General features: G+C 34.1%; 2 protein-coding genes across 3 annotated transcripts in view; both read left to right on the top strand.

Annotated features, from left to right (window-relative positions):
- LOC136828877 (peroxidase-like) overlaps window positions 1-3,516 on the top strand; it is a 152,579-nt gene extending 149,063 nt beyond the window's left edge. The window contains exons 16-18 of one of the 2 annotated variants that reach the window (XM_067087169.1): window positions 846-1,015; window positions 1,875-1,983; window positions 3,046-3,516. In XM_067087169.1, coding sequence (XP_066943270.1) covers window positions 846-1,015; window positions 1,875-1,983; window positions 3,046-3,148 — 382 coding nt within the window. In that variant the 3' untranslated portion in view covers window positions 3,149-3,516. The remainder of the gene's footprint in view (window positions 1-845; window positions 1,016-1,874; window positions 1,984-3,045) is intronic. The other variant, XM_067087168.1, reaches the window with a different exon arrangement.
- Window positions 3,517-9,176: 5,660 nt separating this feature from the next.
- Window positions 9,177-11,973, top strand: LOC136829069 (uncharacterized). The gene is made up of 2 exons (XM_067087451.1): window positions 9,177-9,271; window positions 11,169-11,973. The coding sequence occupies exons 1-2, from the start codon at window positions 9,177-9,179 to the stop codon at window positions 11,833-11,835; spliced, it is 762 nt and encodes a 253-aa protein (XP_066943552.1). The 3' UTR covers window positions 11,836-11,973.
- The last annotated feature ends 4,552 nt before the right edge of the window (window positions 11,974-16,525 follow it).

Below are 16,525 nucleotides of genomic sequence, written 5' to 3'. Positions count from 1 at the left end.
CTACATAGAAAAGGACAGGTAGATGAAGAATGAAAGAAATAGGGTAAATTATTTTAATGAGGTAAAAAGAAGATAAACATAAGATTAAGATTAAAGTAACAAATAAGAAAACAACCTCATAAGTACAGAACCTATAAGCCACTCACGATGCATGTTTGGACAAGGTCGTGGTTTGAAATGTATTTTTAAGTGTACGCTTCCATCACTACTGCGTGCATCGAGAGTGGTTTTACTGGATTTACAAGTTTTTATAGAAGTCATAGAAGGTACGGAGTGAAGAAAAAACAATTGGAGTCAAAGAAAGACAACACATATGTACAAGAGACGCATGTATATATAAAGACACAGTTATTGTACTAACAGCCATTGTGTCTACTTATATTACCCATGCGGTAAATGTAGGTTGCAGTCCTGTGTTGTTAACAGCACTTGCAGTAATAGTACTATTACGTAGATAAATTTCTTGTATGTAATATACAGTATATGTATGTAGGTATGTGTAATGAATATACCAGTAATTAAAATTTTATAAATTACCTACCACTATCTTATCCACTACTATATTGTGAGCATCAGTATACCAACTGTACCTTCATATGGAAGAATAGTATTGGCCATGATAGTTAAGGTAGTTATACAATACAAATAATAATTTACATAAAATATGTACATTATATGTAAGAGAACGGGAATTTTTTTCTCTTTTGTTACACAATTACATTTGTTACTGTTACGAAGTTGCTTTTTCTGCATCTACAAACCTTTCTGTCTGAATGTAACCGCTGTTCACCCTTTAAGCCCTTCACATTCATATCTAATTTCCTTCTCTTTTTTTGTATTTAAAGGCATCCTGACGACATTGACCTTTGGAGTGGTGGAGTGAGCGAACGCCCATTACCTGGCTCTATGGTCGGACCCACCTTCAGTTGTTTGATTGGACTCACCTTTAAAGAACTCAGATACGGAGACAGATATTGGTATGAGAACAGAGGCTTCTCGTCATCTTTCACTCCAGGTGAGGAACAGCTAAATCTGTTGAGGACTCAGATGTTACGGTTATTTGTTACTGGTGAGAGGAAATGAACGCTTTGAGTCCTGTGGGGACATCGCGATGAACTGATGCCTTGTTTAATACGTTCATAATGAAGCAGTGTACACATTCAGGGATTGAAATTGAAATGAAAAATTGTTATAGTTAGATACTGACGATCAATATTTATAGTTTGATTTGCTTGAAAAATTATTGTTTAACTTGACATGTCTTTGTTACATTCTGCAACAACTTTATTGATATTTTTAAATGGAGGTCATCAGAGGAGAAGCGACTCAGTTACTTCACAGTATTGCACATATAAATCCATGTTTTCCATTTTATGTATTGAAATATTTATGGAACTACGGGATTTCCTCTTTATAATTGCAATTTTCAAACATTCTTAACAGTCTGCAGGATGCAGGCATTTTATTGAAAGAATTTGGATATTTCTATAAAGGATAGAAAGGGGAACTAAACACCTCTTATATTACATGCAATATATCACTTGACAAATTTTATTATTTACTTTTTTGTACTATTGAATTTGATGGTGTGTTTGAAAACTATATTTACTCATATGCAATTGGTAAGTACTGAAAACCAGAGATATAAAAACATGAAAGCAGAGATATAAAAACAAGAGATATAAAAACATAAAAGCAAAAACAGTTTATTGTACTGAAAACCATAGATATAAAAACATAAAAGCAGAGATATAAAAACATAAAAACAGAGATATAAAAACAAGAGATATAAAAACATAAAGGCAAAAACCGTTTATTATGGATGTACTCCATTTAGAATACCTTCATGAGATTACTTAACTTTCTTTCCACAGAACAACTGGAAGAAATCAGAAAAATAAAGTTGTCGAGAATTATTTGTGATAACAGCGATGACATCAAGGTGATGCAAGTTTATGCCATGGTGCTGCCTGACCATGAAATGTAAGTATCCTGTGGTTCTTGAGGTTAATAATTCAGGTAGTTGTTTGAAAGTTAAATACTGTCCACTCACATGCAAATTCACAAACACGCACACACACACACACACACACACAACACACACACACACATATATATATATATATATATACATATATATATATATATATATAACATATATATATATATATATATATATATATATATATATATATATATATATATATATATATATATATATATATATATATATATATATATATACAGGCAGTCCCCGGTTATTGGCAGCCATGGTTATCGCGATCCGGTTTACGTTTGTCTAGTGACGACGATAACCTGATTTTCAACACTGATCTCCAGTTATCGGCGCCGACCCCCGGTTATTGGCACTGATCCCTGGTTATCGGCACTGATCCTTGGTTATCTGCACCGATATCCAGATATCAGCGCCGATAACCAGGGATCAGTGCTATTATCGCAGATTTTCGGTTATCAGCACTTTTTGGTTATTGTCACGCTATCGGGAACGGAACCCTGCCAATAACTGGGGACTGCCTGTATATATATATATATATATATATATATATATATATATATATATATATATATATATATATATATATATACACATTTGTATATACATTGTCTGTGTGTATGTATGTTTGTTTATTCCATTTTCTCTTAGTGCAGAAGGATAGTGAACTGGGCTAAGTAAATATAGTTTTGTGTTTGATACTACTCTTTTCCTTTAAGTAATTTTCGTTAGTAAAGCAAATAAGGGAAACTTCAATTATATGGTCACTTTCAACTAACATTTTTACTTTTAAATGGAAATAGTTGTCACGGATAATTTCAGCAATCAAGTATTTTTTAACTTATCTTTATTTTATATAGACTAAATATATTTCCTTACCTATATTTGGTTATTTTTGGTTAAACAGCAATTATTGAAGTGTGCTAGACAACATATTGAGCTATATGTTTTTCTTGCATCTTAAACAAGGATTCAAGATGCGTCGTCATAGCAATTGACTGATATTCATTTTTGCCTGTCTCCCCCTTCAGCAACCCCAGAGTGCCTTGCAACTCTGGAATTTTGCCAAGAATGGACCTTAGCAAATGGCGAGATCCTCATGGACCTCATCCTCGCGTACGTCCTGTCTTCTAAAAATATCTTCAAGTCGCCATATTGTTCTTCCTGCTCTTCACCTTCCTTCTCTCCTGTGCAGAACTGTCTTCTCCTCTCATGACTTCTGTGTGTGGTTGTAAATTAAGTCCAGTCGACTCAGTAAATATCCTTCCTCTCAAATCTAAGGGGTGGAGTCTCTCCTAAAACGGTCCTTTTGTAAATGCTTCATAAAACATCGGTGGTGGATGGTGCTCTTCCCGCCCAGTTCTCCCCCCCCTCCCCCAAAACAACTCTTGCTGTCGCTGCTGGCCTTATAGTAAAAAAACAATCGCTGATGTACCTCTTCACTCCTCATCGCCCTTGTGGCTATTGATGTCCTTCCACCTCCAACCTCCCTCTACAAAAAATAACCACTCAACAACTACCTTCCATGTCACCTGCGCCCGCTTTAATCAACAGAACCGTGACGATTACCATTCCCGATGGAAAACCCACAACATCCTTCTCAGGCAGTGCCCAAATCCTCATCCTGCCCCAACCCAAGCCAGTGACCTAGTCCCATACAACCTCCCCCTGTCGTCTTTCGCCTGAGAGACCCAGAAAGGGCGGAGCATCAGCATCTAGCAGCTAGTTCCTCTCTTCAGCAGTGCTCACTTCATTCTTCGGGCCGGAACAAGTTCTCAGATAAACTTTCCAGTGCGTAGTGTCCCCCCCCCCCTAAAGAAAGAAACCTTCTAAGTTGACAGTGCATGGAAAAAGAAATTTATATGGTTCGAAGGGGCTACATCCTGTTGAGATCCTCTTTTTTTTTTTTTTATTATGTATTGGTGCTAGGTTACAACTGTCTCTTCTTGCATAGATTTATATATCTATAGTGAGATCATCAGTATTCATCTATGACAATCTCAAAACATTAACCATTTTTTTTTCCTCGAAAATTTTTAACCATAAATAGTTTTCTTTCTCTGCATATATATATAAATTATATATATATATATAATATGTATATATGTATATTATATATATATATATATGTAGCATATGTATATTTTTTCATGGGCAGCATGATGCAATATATTTTTGAATACTCATGTTACATAGGATGTAAATAAAACCTCGATTCATAATTTTACGTGATTTCAGGAAAAGGGATAAATGTGCTCATGATATTTCCCTGTATATTACTTAATCTCGAACTGGTATTTCAAAATAGTGAAAATCTTCACTTGACGGCATTCAAAGCTCTATGTATTAAAACAGCATATTCATAGGACAAGCAAAGTCCTACTATACCAAACAAGGCTGATTTCAGTGTTATTCAGATATATTACAAACTTCATAGTGGTACCCTAATTATCTGAAATATTTTCCCTAACGTCAGATATAAGACCTTGCACATTTCGTTTCTTTCTTACTCTTCGAATATTATCTGTTGATTATTCGTTAAAACATAAATTTGTTATTCATCAGCGTGCTACGTATAAACCAGTTAGAGGAAGTGAATTCATTGACAAAGGTCCCGAATGTCGTTTTTTTTTTTTTCATAAGAAGTGCTAACCTGGCCATATTCTATCAAACATACTGTAAATACAACAGATTTCAAACATCTATTAAACATGGTAACCCTTTTCTATTAAGATTAAGTATTTATAACATTTATCCAATTCCTGTTGAAACTACGAAGAATAATCACCTTGTAGTGGACGTTAATTTAATGTTAAAACTCTGTCTCATTTTAATTATTTTTACCACATAGTCCATGATGCCACAGTATCATCACTGAATATCTTTAGGTAATCTCTGTTATAGCAGTCCTTTCCATATACATACACACACTGTAAATTCTCGACACTGGTCAATGCTAATGTTTTTGCATATTGTGTACATCTATCCAAGGACGATCTAGAAATTAACACTAACTTTCTGTTCTGTGTTCATGTTTCTTAAAGTTTTCAAAGTTCACTCCCGACTTGAACTTCCTTATGCAGTTTGAAATTCAGAATCTTTGGCTGAGATCAGTGAACATTCCTTAGAAACTCTGAGAGAGCCTTCAGTATCTCACCCTATTAAATTCGATCAAGGGTTGATAATGTACTTTGTCACTGTCTGTTCTTCATGCAAAACATTACTCACTTGAGACGATGGATAAGGAAGCAGAAAAGTTCTCCAGGGTCCAGTTCTGTCTGACATAGGTGTTTAAATTCCATCATCTCGACTCAGTCATGTTTGTTATTTCCAGGAAGCCTCGTTGCCTGTGCAAAGTTACTTTTCCAGGAGCTTGATTACTGTCTCTGTCATTTTCAAGATTTTTTCAGATTAATTCACCTTAACCAGAACAGTTTAAGCAGCTTTTCTTTGTAATATGAAAAGGCTAGGCTATTCAACATAGGAAGTTAACACGTTCTGGTTTTGGATTTTTGAAATCAGAACGGTTTTTGTTGCCGTAGCCTTACTTTGACATAAAGTATATTTACAAAATACTGAAATCTCTGTCTAGTATTTTGTTGCTGGAACAGTATTGGTATTTCTTAACATCTGTTTTCATAATAACAATTTTCTGATGAATAATCCTAAAACTTACATCTTCTATACCATTTGTTGGTGGTGACTGACTGCTTCGTTTGGTGTCTGTATTTTAAAAGCTTCTTTTTAGTTTTCCAAAAACTTTCCAAATGAATAATAAGTTCCCTTATGCTAGACACAAAATTTACTTCGTTATCTCATCTATCCAATGAAAACCTTCGATTCCAGTCCTTTGGAAAGTAACTTTGCACTGGCCAATGACTTTCTCCTATGAATAAGTTATACGTATTCTGATTTAATGTCACCAATTGCAAAAATTGTGGTCTCGCTTTCCAGGTGACATTAAGTTCAAAATGTCCTTATTTTTCTTTTTTTGTTCACTCATCTCTAGTTTAAGTCTTTTTACTTTTAAAGAAGTATTTTTTCTGTTCTCTCTGTGAATCTTGTTTCGTTGTTTTTTTATCTTCTCATGCCTGATTGTTCCCTTTTTCCTAATACCAGGGAGATCGCCCAGATTAGGTCAGCAATTATGAAAATTTTAGTTTGTGTTCTGGAAACAATCTTATTTAACCCCGGCATACTCTTTAGACGGCCGAATAAAAATTTCTTTTACTTCGCTTCTAAAATAGAATGTTTAGTTATCAGTTTCTCTTGCTTTACTCATTCTTAACTCTTGTTTTCAGAACACAATCTTCGTCCCATCCTTGTGTATAGTGAAAATCTATATATTATGTATATGCATATATAGGTATATACATGCATATACATATAGTTTATAAACATTATGAAATGCCTAGTAAGGTCAACAAGGTCCTTTCTTCTGTCTATAGAATATTTATCGCAAAAATATATGAAATGTATGGCGGTAAGATTACTTGTACATAATTAAATACAGGAATACAGTATTTTGCATAGCAATTTCTTTTATTCCCTCCCCACCCCCTTCTGTTGCCTCTATACTCTATATGTTCATACGCAATGCAGTTCATTCAACTAGAAGTCAGTTTGTCACTGTCAACATTATAGTCGGAATACAATTGATTCTCAAGAGTCAACTGTCGTATGCACATATATGAGGTTACTTTTCATCTCTAGCCAACCAAATAACTCTTCACGGTCTGTTGTGTTTTGTAGTTGTTAACATAAACGCCTGTAGCAAAAATCTGCTGCTCTTACTTTTAGCTTCATTTTCTGATCGTACATTTTTGTCTGTGGTCGATATTTCTCCATAGGCGACATGTTGTTAACTAACAGTCATATTTTTTCACTTTTCGTACCTCTATTTTTCTTTAGTTACCCGCTAGGAGAGCAACGGGGAAATTAGTTGCTAACTGAATTATGTAGTATGTTCAGAGCTGATGTAATACGTAAGCTCCCTTGCGGAAACTAAAACCTTGCTTTTAAACGAACACTCACAAACATCTCTTTTATACTGACAGTTCCTCTTTCCTCGGGAACTCTCTGCGTCGATACATTTAGCAGTTGCTTAAAACAGTTCAAATGGTATAGGCTGCTTATGCATGTCACGAATTACTAGAAGTTCAGCAGTTCGAGGCAAAAGTAAACTTTTCAGTTTAGGGTCAATCCGAGACTACTTTTCAACACCCGTGCCATAATATTAAGAAATAGTTCACTATTACGCAGTTCGTTGTTTATCTCTCATGGGTATTCTCTCTCTCCTATGATGGGCTGCTTCTTCACTGTTTTAAACATTTACAAAGAAGAGTTCATTCACTTGCTTCCTATTCATGATCATACAACCCACTTTCGTATTAAACGACTTTTCATCCAAAGTAACCTTTAGCAACAGTGCATGAGTAAACACGATGCCATTGCATGAAAATAAACCTGACCTTTTTTGTCACGTGAATTAAAAGTGCATCTTGAAGGTTTCATTTTAATGAAAAATTCGCTCTGCAATTTTCAACATATTATTTTAAAAAAATATGACAATGTCTTCCAATTTTTTCGAACTTTTTTCAATCCTCTCAAATATTTCACGACCGTTGGATCATTTTCTCCCTAAATATTTTTACCATTAAGATTTTCGTTAATTTCTTGCAATGGGACATTACTTTCCTTATTCGCTCTCTTAGTTTTTCCCCGAACTCCTTAAACTTCAAAATAATTTCTAATATGAGATCATGGTTAACTGACTTTAGCTTTTCAGGAATGTATATGTGATAAGTACATTTCATTTAAAAACGCGCGCACATCCAACATGCATGCATATCAAACATATGTATAATTTTATGCATATATATTTGCATATATATATATGTCTATACATATGCATGTATGTATGTGTGCGTTTATGTGTGTATGTATCCTTTTTTAACTGAAATATTACTATGTTTGCAAAAATGTCGTCGAGATCTGTGAACCTCACTGGAAATTCAAAGCGGTTGCTTAGGAGTAATTTCATGGATGTTTGTTTCAAAGAGTAAATCCACGTAGGTCCTGAATCAATAAGGAATACGACTGTTGCATGATAAATATTTCACTGTAATGACTTGGGTAGTTTTTTTTTTTTAATGTTTGAGAAGAAAAGGTGTAGAGATAGTTTTCCATCAGATGACGTCATAGGTAATTTGTACAGAGGGTAGCAATGTGAAAAGAGTTAAACTCAAACGTGAAGTATCTTGGAAATCTAGATGTTTTCTGTATATACTGTTGAGCTCATAATGAACAACTAACTGTACGTTTTAGTACTCGGCAAGTTTAGACATTTTTACAGTTTTATATTGGATAATTCTAACCCTGTGCGATAGATTCAAGTCCTAAGTTAATTTTTCGTTAAATTCACGAGTGCAATGTAATATTTTACTTTTTCACCATATGCCTTATGCCCCATAGTGGGATGGCTCCAGAGGGCTACAGCCTCAGCACACACACACACATATATATATATATATATATATATATATATATATATATATATATATAGAGAGAGAGAGAGAGAGAGAGAGAGAGAGAGAGAGAGAGAGAGAGAGAGAGAGAGAGTAATCCTTCGTTGGCTGAGATAAGGGTGGGTGTGTGTGTGGACAAGTGTTTTTTTAATGGGAATAGTATGTGAGAACTTTGAAAGAAAAGGTACGTGGCATACAGGTTAACTACAATAAATTTGCCACAGAATCAGTAGAGGGTTTTGAACATGTATAGTACAGACGGTGAATTGCTGAAAGTGATTAAGGGTCATTTATAATTTACGTGTTAGACCATGTAGACTCAGGGGTGACTGGTTTGGTGTAAAAGTGGCCAGAGACAGTAGTGTAATATGTTTCCGTGTCTGCTTGATATCTTTATGAATGGAACAATTCAAGAAGTGAGATAAAAACAAAATAGACACAGATGCAAAGTCGCGGGATAAGAAAAAGAGTCATGAATGGAGCATGAGATGGAAATGTTTGCAGATGGTACTTTACTCTAAAGGGATAGTGTTGGAAAGTTTGAAAACATTTGTAAGAGGAGAAAGAGTAAGGTTACAACAGTAAAATGTTACTAAGTAGATGGAACAATGAATGCTAATATAGTTTTTCGAAGAATGGAAATGGTTGATATGTGTGGGTTTTTAAGAATAAATATAACGAATGATGGTGAGATGAGAGAAGAGGTTACAGAACAGGTGAAGCAAGAAAGGTAGCAGGGTGTGTGCATAAGATTAAGGAGAGATTTTGAGTGACCATAAAAGCCAAAGAAGAAATTGTGAAGGACTATTTAACCAACTTTCCTTTATTCAAGTACAGTGTGGATGAAGAATTGTAAGCAGTAAAAAATGCTTGAAGCTGAAGGGATAAACGGTTTCTGTTGTATATTTGGTAAAATAAAAACTGGAAATGAGGGAAACGTGGAGACGTAGAAAAAATTATAATAAATTCCATAGGTGAAAATAGGTTTGAGTAATTGGTGGGGTCTGGTTATAAAGAAAAAAAGGAAGATGACAGCTCGGTGAGAAAAGGGTATTGTTCAGGATTGTTAGTAGAGAGGCAGAGAGGAAGGCCAGGACAGCACTTGATAGATTGTACAAAAGAGGTTCTGGGAAGGAAGGGTTAAACATCCAGGAAGTGCTTTCAGCAGTTAAAGTGTGAAGGGAGCAGTGACTGTTGTTTTGGTCATTCCTTGGAGCCCACTAGTGCTATAGTAAACTGCTTGAGGTTTTATATATATACATGTATATATATGTGTGTGTGTGCGTGCGTGTTTCATTGTACCACTGGTCTTTGGTCTTTGAGCGACTTTGGACTGGTACTTTGAAAGGGTGGTCCAAAAGAAATACCGGACTCCATTGCCTGGTAAATCTCTTCGCCGTCCATTGAAAGGGCATAAGGCTAACGACTTCGCCCCAAATTCTAATTTAAAAATGAAAGGCTTAGCTCTTACGGAGTCAGCCCATCCAGACAGCTGATATATGTATATGTATATATATATATATATATATATATATATATATATATAAAGTATAATATATATATATATATATATATATATTTATATATAAAGTATAATATATACATATATATATATATTTATATATAAAGTATAATATATACATATATATATTTTATATATATATAAAATGTAGTAAGTTTTTGTGGAAAAAGTAAACCACGTATCTCTAAAAGGTTTATTGTAAAAATATTGAGTGTGAAAGTTGTAAAATAGGAGAGGGATAATCCATACAAATGACGTTGCATGCTTACCTTGACAAATTACAGTTTGGAATCAATTTCAAGTTGCCTACATCCTATCCATCCTTAAACTGCTACCTCCTTTAAAAGATACGAGAACGCCTAATAGTAGACGATGATTTTTCCATTTGGTTTATAAATGTGTTTTGACGCAAAAACCTTCAGGATGTTCTTTTAACACTCTTGACTTCATCCCCGACCTCCTGACGTCTACTGATTTTAGTTTCTTAGCAGTTATTTCATTTTAAGATTTCTTTACTTAGACTCTTTATATCTTCGACGTCCTAGTAAGTATGTGAAAAAACAGTAAGTATGAGAAAATGCTAAAAACACGTAAGAGTTATGGTAAGTTGTCCAATTTTGTTTTGTTGTTTTAATCATTTCCACAGCAGTATCATTTTTTTTTTATATTACTCAAACTATATTAATTTGACTTGACACACGACTCACCCTGCGGTGCAAAATTTGAAAGTAACTTGTAAATGACTCATTGAAATGTCTTTTCTTTCCAATGTAGCTACGATTATATCCTGAATACTGCAAGGCGCTCTTGAAGGAACCCTGTCTTTTATGTTTCTTTTTGTGAGATGTTGATGAATGTTTGAAAAAAAAAAAAATGTTGTGCATAATTCGTCCAAAAGGAACTCTTGAAAAAATCTGTCTTCCTAATAACTTGAACATTTTTTTTTTTTGTTTATTCTGTCATTTAATGATTTTCTTCTCCTTCCAGCCACAGGCAGGCCCTATCCCTGTAGTTGAACTCAATCCTCTCATTCTCCCCGAAAAAACCAAAACTCACTTCCAAATCCCTTCCGGAGGATCTGTCCCTTCGAACAACATACCCAAAGACATATCTCAGAAACCCCCTATCCCCCAACCCCCAATACCCCAACCCCCAATCCCCCAACCCCAATCCCCAACCCCTATTCCAATACCCCAACCCCCAATCCCCAACCACCGACCCCATTCAACCACCCCAAACCTCACGCAACCACCATCACCATCGACGGGCCGACGACGGCCATTTCCGTCAGCGACCCCTCCCCCCATCCCCCTCAATTCGGTCCCGTGAAACCTTCCAGCGAAATCCATATCATTGGAAATCATCATCCAGCTCCTACTTACGGTATCCCTTTTCCTCCTCCTCCTCCACCTCCACCTCCACCTCCTCCCCCTCGCCCTGAGGTATTCCATCCTCCACCCCCAATTCCTGAGTCATTTCATCCTCTCTCCCCCTCCTACAGCGGTCCAGGTCCCTTTCCAGCAGAAATCCACGAACCCATAAACGTAGTGCCCCTTCAGGTTATTCATTCCGGACCAGTTGGCCATATACCATCGTACGGGCCGCCGCCCCCGCCCCCGCTCCCTGACGTCCACGTGGACTTCGACGCCCCTGTGGAGTACTGCCAAGGCAACTTCAAGCCGCTGTCGACTTCGTATGGGCCCCCTCCAGTTCGCCGTCGAAACAAAAACCCATTCAAGCAATTGTTAGGGCATTTAGGTTTTAAAGGATAATGCTACATCTGCGTGTAACGTTTTGTATTCTTATTGTTAGCCTAATTTATATGTAACCGTTCTGTGAATTAGTATTGCCGTTCTGTTGAAATATAACATTGGAATAACGTTATGTAACAGGTGCTTTTGGCTCATAAGATGCCCGAACGAATAGGACCATCACGTTGAGATTTCATACACCAAAGGGACGATGGAATTTTCTTTGCAATAAAAAAAAAGAAAGTTCTAAGAACCACACGTAAGATTACCTCTAGACTCAGATACTGCAAAATGTTTGTTAAAGGGGATGGTCACGCTTGACTGAAAAAGATGAAAATCGTAAGCATTTTACATTCGATGAAGGAGACTGCAGAATTGGTACCGACACAGTTACCACATCAGTGACAAAATAAGTAAATCTCATATATATATAATGCGATCTTTTTTTATACAAATTACATCTTTATACAGATAAACGAATTTTTCAGTCCATCTTTATAAAGAAGGGAAAAAAACATTATTTCAATTTGTGATAGTTTCATATGAGGATTTCATTATGTATCGCCAGGAATAGAGATTGTGTTATTTTTATTTTTCACGGAAACAAATTTATTAATTTTCAGTGCCAGGTTAGAAAAGGAATGTTGTTGACATAATCCACGCAGTAGGCGTTGCTTTTACCTAGTCAATTAAAGCACAAATGATTCAAAACGACAGGTGTTTAGAGATTTCTTGCAAATCTCGTAAATCCTGGCCAAAATCCACTAGGTTGATTTTTGTCACTAGCCTATTTTCATGTTGCATGTTATATATATATATATATATATAAAAAACCTATTGTTATAACATGGTCCACAGGTCCACAATGTAATTTTTTGGCTGAAGTTGAAGCAGAAAAATAATGACTTCCCTTCTAATCTATGTTAAATTACTTGGAAGCAGTTATCATCTTTCTGATTCACGCAGTTATAAATCCTGTGAAAGTTATCCCTCTGTTATCTGCCCCATGTTCAATCCTTGGGGAATACATATACCTAGAATTCATCCAATCAAACTGATGAATCATGCCATTGTATGTTTAACCTGTAGGATAAGTGATAATTCACGGATATTAAAACGAGTTCTGCGGCATACATTTAGACATACACTCCAATCATTATATATATATACTGTATATATATGTATATATATACACTGTATACATATATATATTATATATATGTATATACATCGTGTGTGTATATGTATATACATATATATATATATATATATATATATATATATATATATATATATATATATATATATATATATATATATATATATATATGTATGTGTAAGTTTGCAAATATCACAATATAACATGTACACTTTAACTGATCTTTTATAACATACAATCAGTAGTAAGCTAAACCTAGGAGACTTTATATTTTTAGTGATTACCTTATGATAGTGGTGTACTTTCACAAAATACTCGCAAAGATGATGTACGTAAAATACATAACTATGGCCCAAAAGTTATAGATGCAAGTAAAAAATGACTCGCTTAACACTCATATTTTATGCTTTTTTCATATCCGTGGATTGTCGTTCACGAAATGGCAACTGACTCAGTGAAAAGTTCCTTTGTCTGGCTTTTGCCATTTCATTTCTATTTCATTTTGTACATAAGTCATAGGTAGTATATGTTTATATCGTTTTCATTTGTTTTCATTTGCCAAAAGCTCTGCCAACCAAATGTTAGCCCAACTCCAATCAATGTTAGCGAGGCAGACTTAAAAATATTTTTTTTTTATCTTTCATTTTCTTTAGTATTAGTCTATGAACCACTGTTTTTTTTTATCTTCCTTTTGAGTTATTTTCAATGTATATTCAACAATTTTTCCAATAAAAGCTTTGAAGATATAGTTAGCTTTCTTACATGATGAAAAACCACTTTCGTTTACAGTATGGAATAACTATAATTTTTTTTTTTTGGTCTTCAAGATGCACTGGAGGGCATGAAAAATATCAGTTTTAATTATAATTACGAGGAGAATTAGGCTTTCACCGTCATTTCTTCTTCAAATCCTGTCAAGAATTCACTGCCTTTTTCTATTATATTACACGCTTTCCAAACCAACGAGTTAATGTGCAAGTCTAGATTCACAAATTGCTGACTCCGAATACTTAACCCCTCGGGTACTAATTCAGTGTCTCGTGTAATATATCCTTTTCCTGTTACAGTATATTACGTCATCAGTCATAATTTTATGTACCCTTCAATTCCAGTTATATTTTCGGTTGTGTCCAACGGAAAATATAACCGAAAATTGTGTAACCGTATTGTTTGGTAATCTATTAGACCATTTATAAACTCCGTTTACTTTGATATGTCCGATTGTTATCTAATCCTTTTCCATTGTTTTGATATAATTTCTACATCTAGTATATTTGGACATGAATGTATACTACGCGTTTTACTAAATTGTGGGAAGACAATTGAATCTTTGCAGTTTCATATTCTGCCCATCACCTCAGACACCACAACGGGACATTACTCACCGTAATGAACTTTGCATGTGGGTCGAGTGATAATAAGAATTAACAACACATTTATTTAAAAAGCGATTAATTTTTTTTTATTGAAAAAGGCCTAAGGACGAGAAACACAGCGAGTTTTAACTTAGCAAAGCCAGAAGCCAAAGGCTGCTGATAAAACCCTTAGACTTAAACTCTTCAGGATAAATGTTACTTACCGTAAAAAATGACCCTAAACTTCCGACAGGAGACAAGAAAATTGTCTCGTAAACTTCCACTTACTGTAATTACAGTCAAGAGAATCCTGATTAAAATTCCATCGAAAGAGAGATATGACAAAACCCATGGATGGCAATAAAGCAACAAACAAATGCTAATACTCAGCAATCCAAAAATTCGGAATTGATTTTGAACGTAGAATACATATCCCACGTTTTTCCACACTGCGCGTGCGCGAAGGATCAGAAAAACTCGAAGGACTTTTCATAAGTTATGTAATATTTAGCAGACAAGAAGACTTGTATATACAGCATCTTATGGCACATGACATGAACTAGAGAGATTTAAGTTACAATATATATTCTAAAGATAAACAACATAAATTATGAAATGAATGACTCAGGCGACGTGAATATAGAAAAATGAGTAATATTGAAGTTTAATGTATACACGCATATATATATATATATGTATATATATGTATATATATATATATATATATATATATATATATATATATATATATATTTATATATAAACACATATAAAGTACATATACACTGTACACCCATATAGGCATATATATATATATATATTATATATATATATATATATATATATATATATATATATATATATATATATATATATATATATATATATATATATATATATATATATATATATATATATAATGATACTTTTGGGACTGGAAGGAACTTTGCCATATACTTCAGAGATTCACTTTTTTGCTGAAAATGCTTCCTGACATTACCGTGTTACATTTCCAGTATGGTTAGTACATTTGATATTGCAAAGAAAATAAAAAAAATAACTATTCAAGAGTCATTTTTCCAGCCAAATACGCTACCGAATATCTATGGGGTTAATTTAGTTTGAAAGGAGCTGTTCACTCACTCAGAAGCAAACCTCTCCACCAGTCACTGAGCAAAGTGAGTTATCGTTTTAACTCATCGACTTTGCGCTTTAATGAGGTGCCAAAGGGTTGTGTTTTTCTACTCTCTGTAATTTGTTGTATTGTACCTATTTATTGCTCAGGTACATTTTCTGCCTGTTGCACTGGTATTGATAAGTGATAGGAATTGCACTATTGTACTGCTTTAGTCAGAAAATGTAATGATATTGAAAACTTAACTTGAACTGCAAACGTGGTAAACGCTGAGCCTGAAAGGAAGTTATCACGTCCTCTGAGTGATACTGCTTCTATTGTATTATTTAATATGAATTGTAGATTGCAAAATTATTCCTTTTTGCTGTCATGTTCAAACTACTTACTTATAGAATAACGTGGCAATCGTGTACGGGGCTGAGGTTACAAATACTGATAGAGAAGAATGCTTAAACTTTAGTGTGAAGAAGCAGAATACTTGAAGCCAAAACTTTAAACTTTTCTTTAACTGGTGTTTATGGCAAAAGACCTTTCTAATACCAAAGGTTACGTGTGTTCCTTTTTGTATATTTATATATATATATATATATATATATATATATATATATATATATATATATATATATATATATATATTTATATATGTATATATATGTATATATACATATATATATGTGTATATATATATATATATATGAAATTATATATATATATATATATATATATATATATATATATATATATATATATATATATATATATATATATATATATATATATATGAAATAGCTTAATGTAGAAAATGAAACGCTATGAACACTACCCCCATCACTATTACGAAAAACAAAACAAAAAATCGTTTAGAAAGAATGAAATATCGTTTCCCTCAGGGATAGGTCTGATGATACGATGAAAGTTGTGAAAAATCATGTGTTAGTTAATGTGAAACTACTCTAGTAAAATTTACCAGCCTTTTCTAACAACTCTGTGAAGATGCAAGAGATTTTTTATTGCTAGGTCGATGTGGCATCGCATGCTCTCGTTATTTGAAGGACTGAAGCA

This window comes from Macrobrachium rosenbergii, chromosome 43, assembly GCF_040412425.1.
Source record: "Macrobrachium rosenbergii isolate ZJJX-2024 chromosome 43, ASM4041242v1, whole genome shotgun sequence".
Taxonomy (NCBI): Eukaryota; Metazoa; Arthropoda; class Malacostraca; order Decapoda; family Palaemonidae; genus Macrobrachium; species Macrobrachium rosenbergii.
This window is presented reverse-complemented; position numbering and strand designations above follow the sequence as displayed.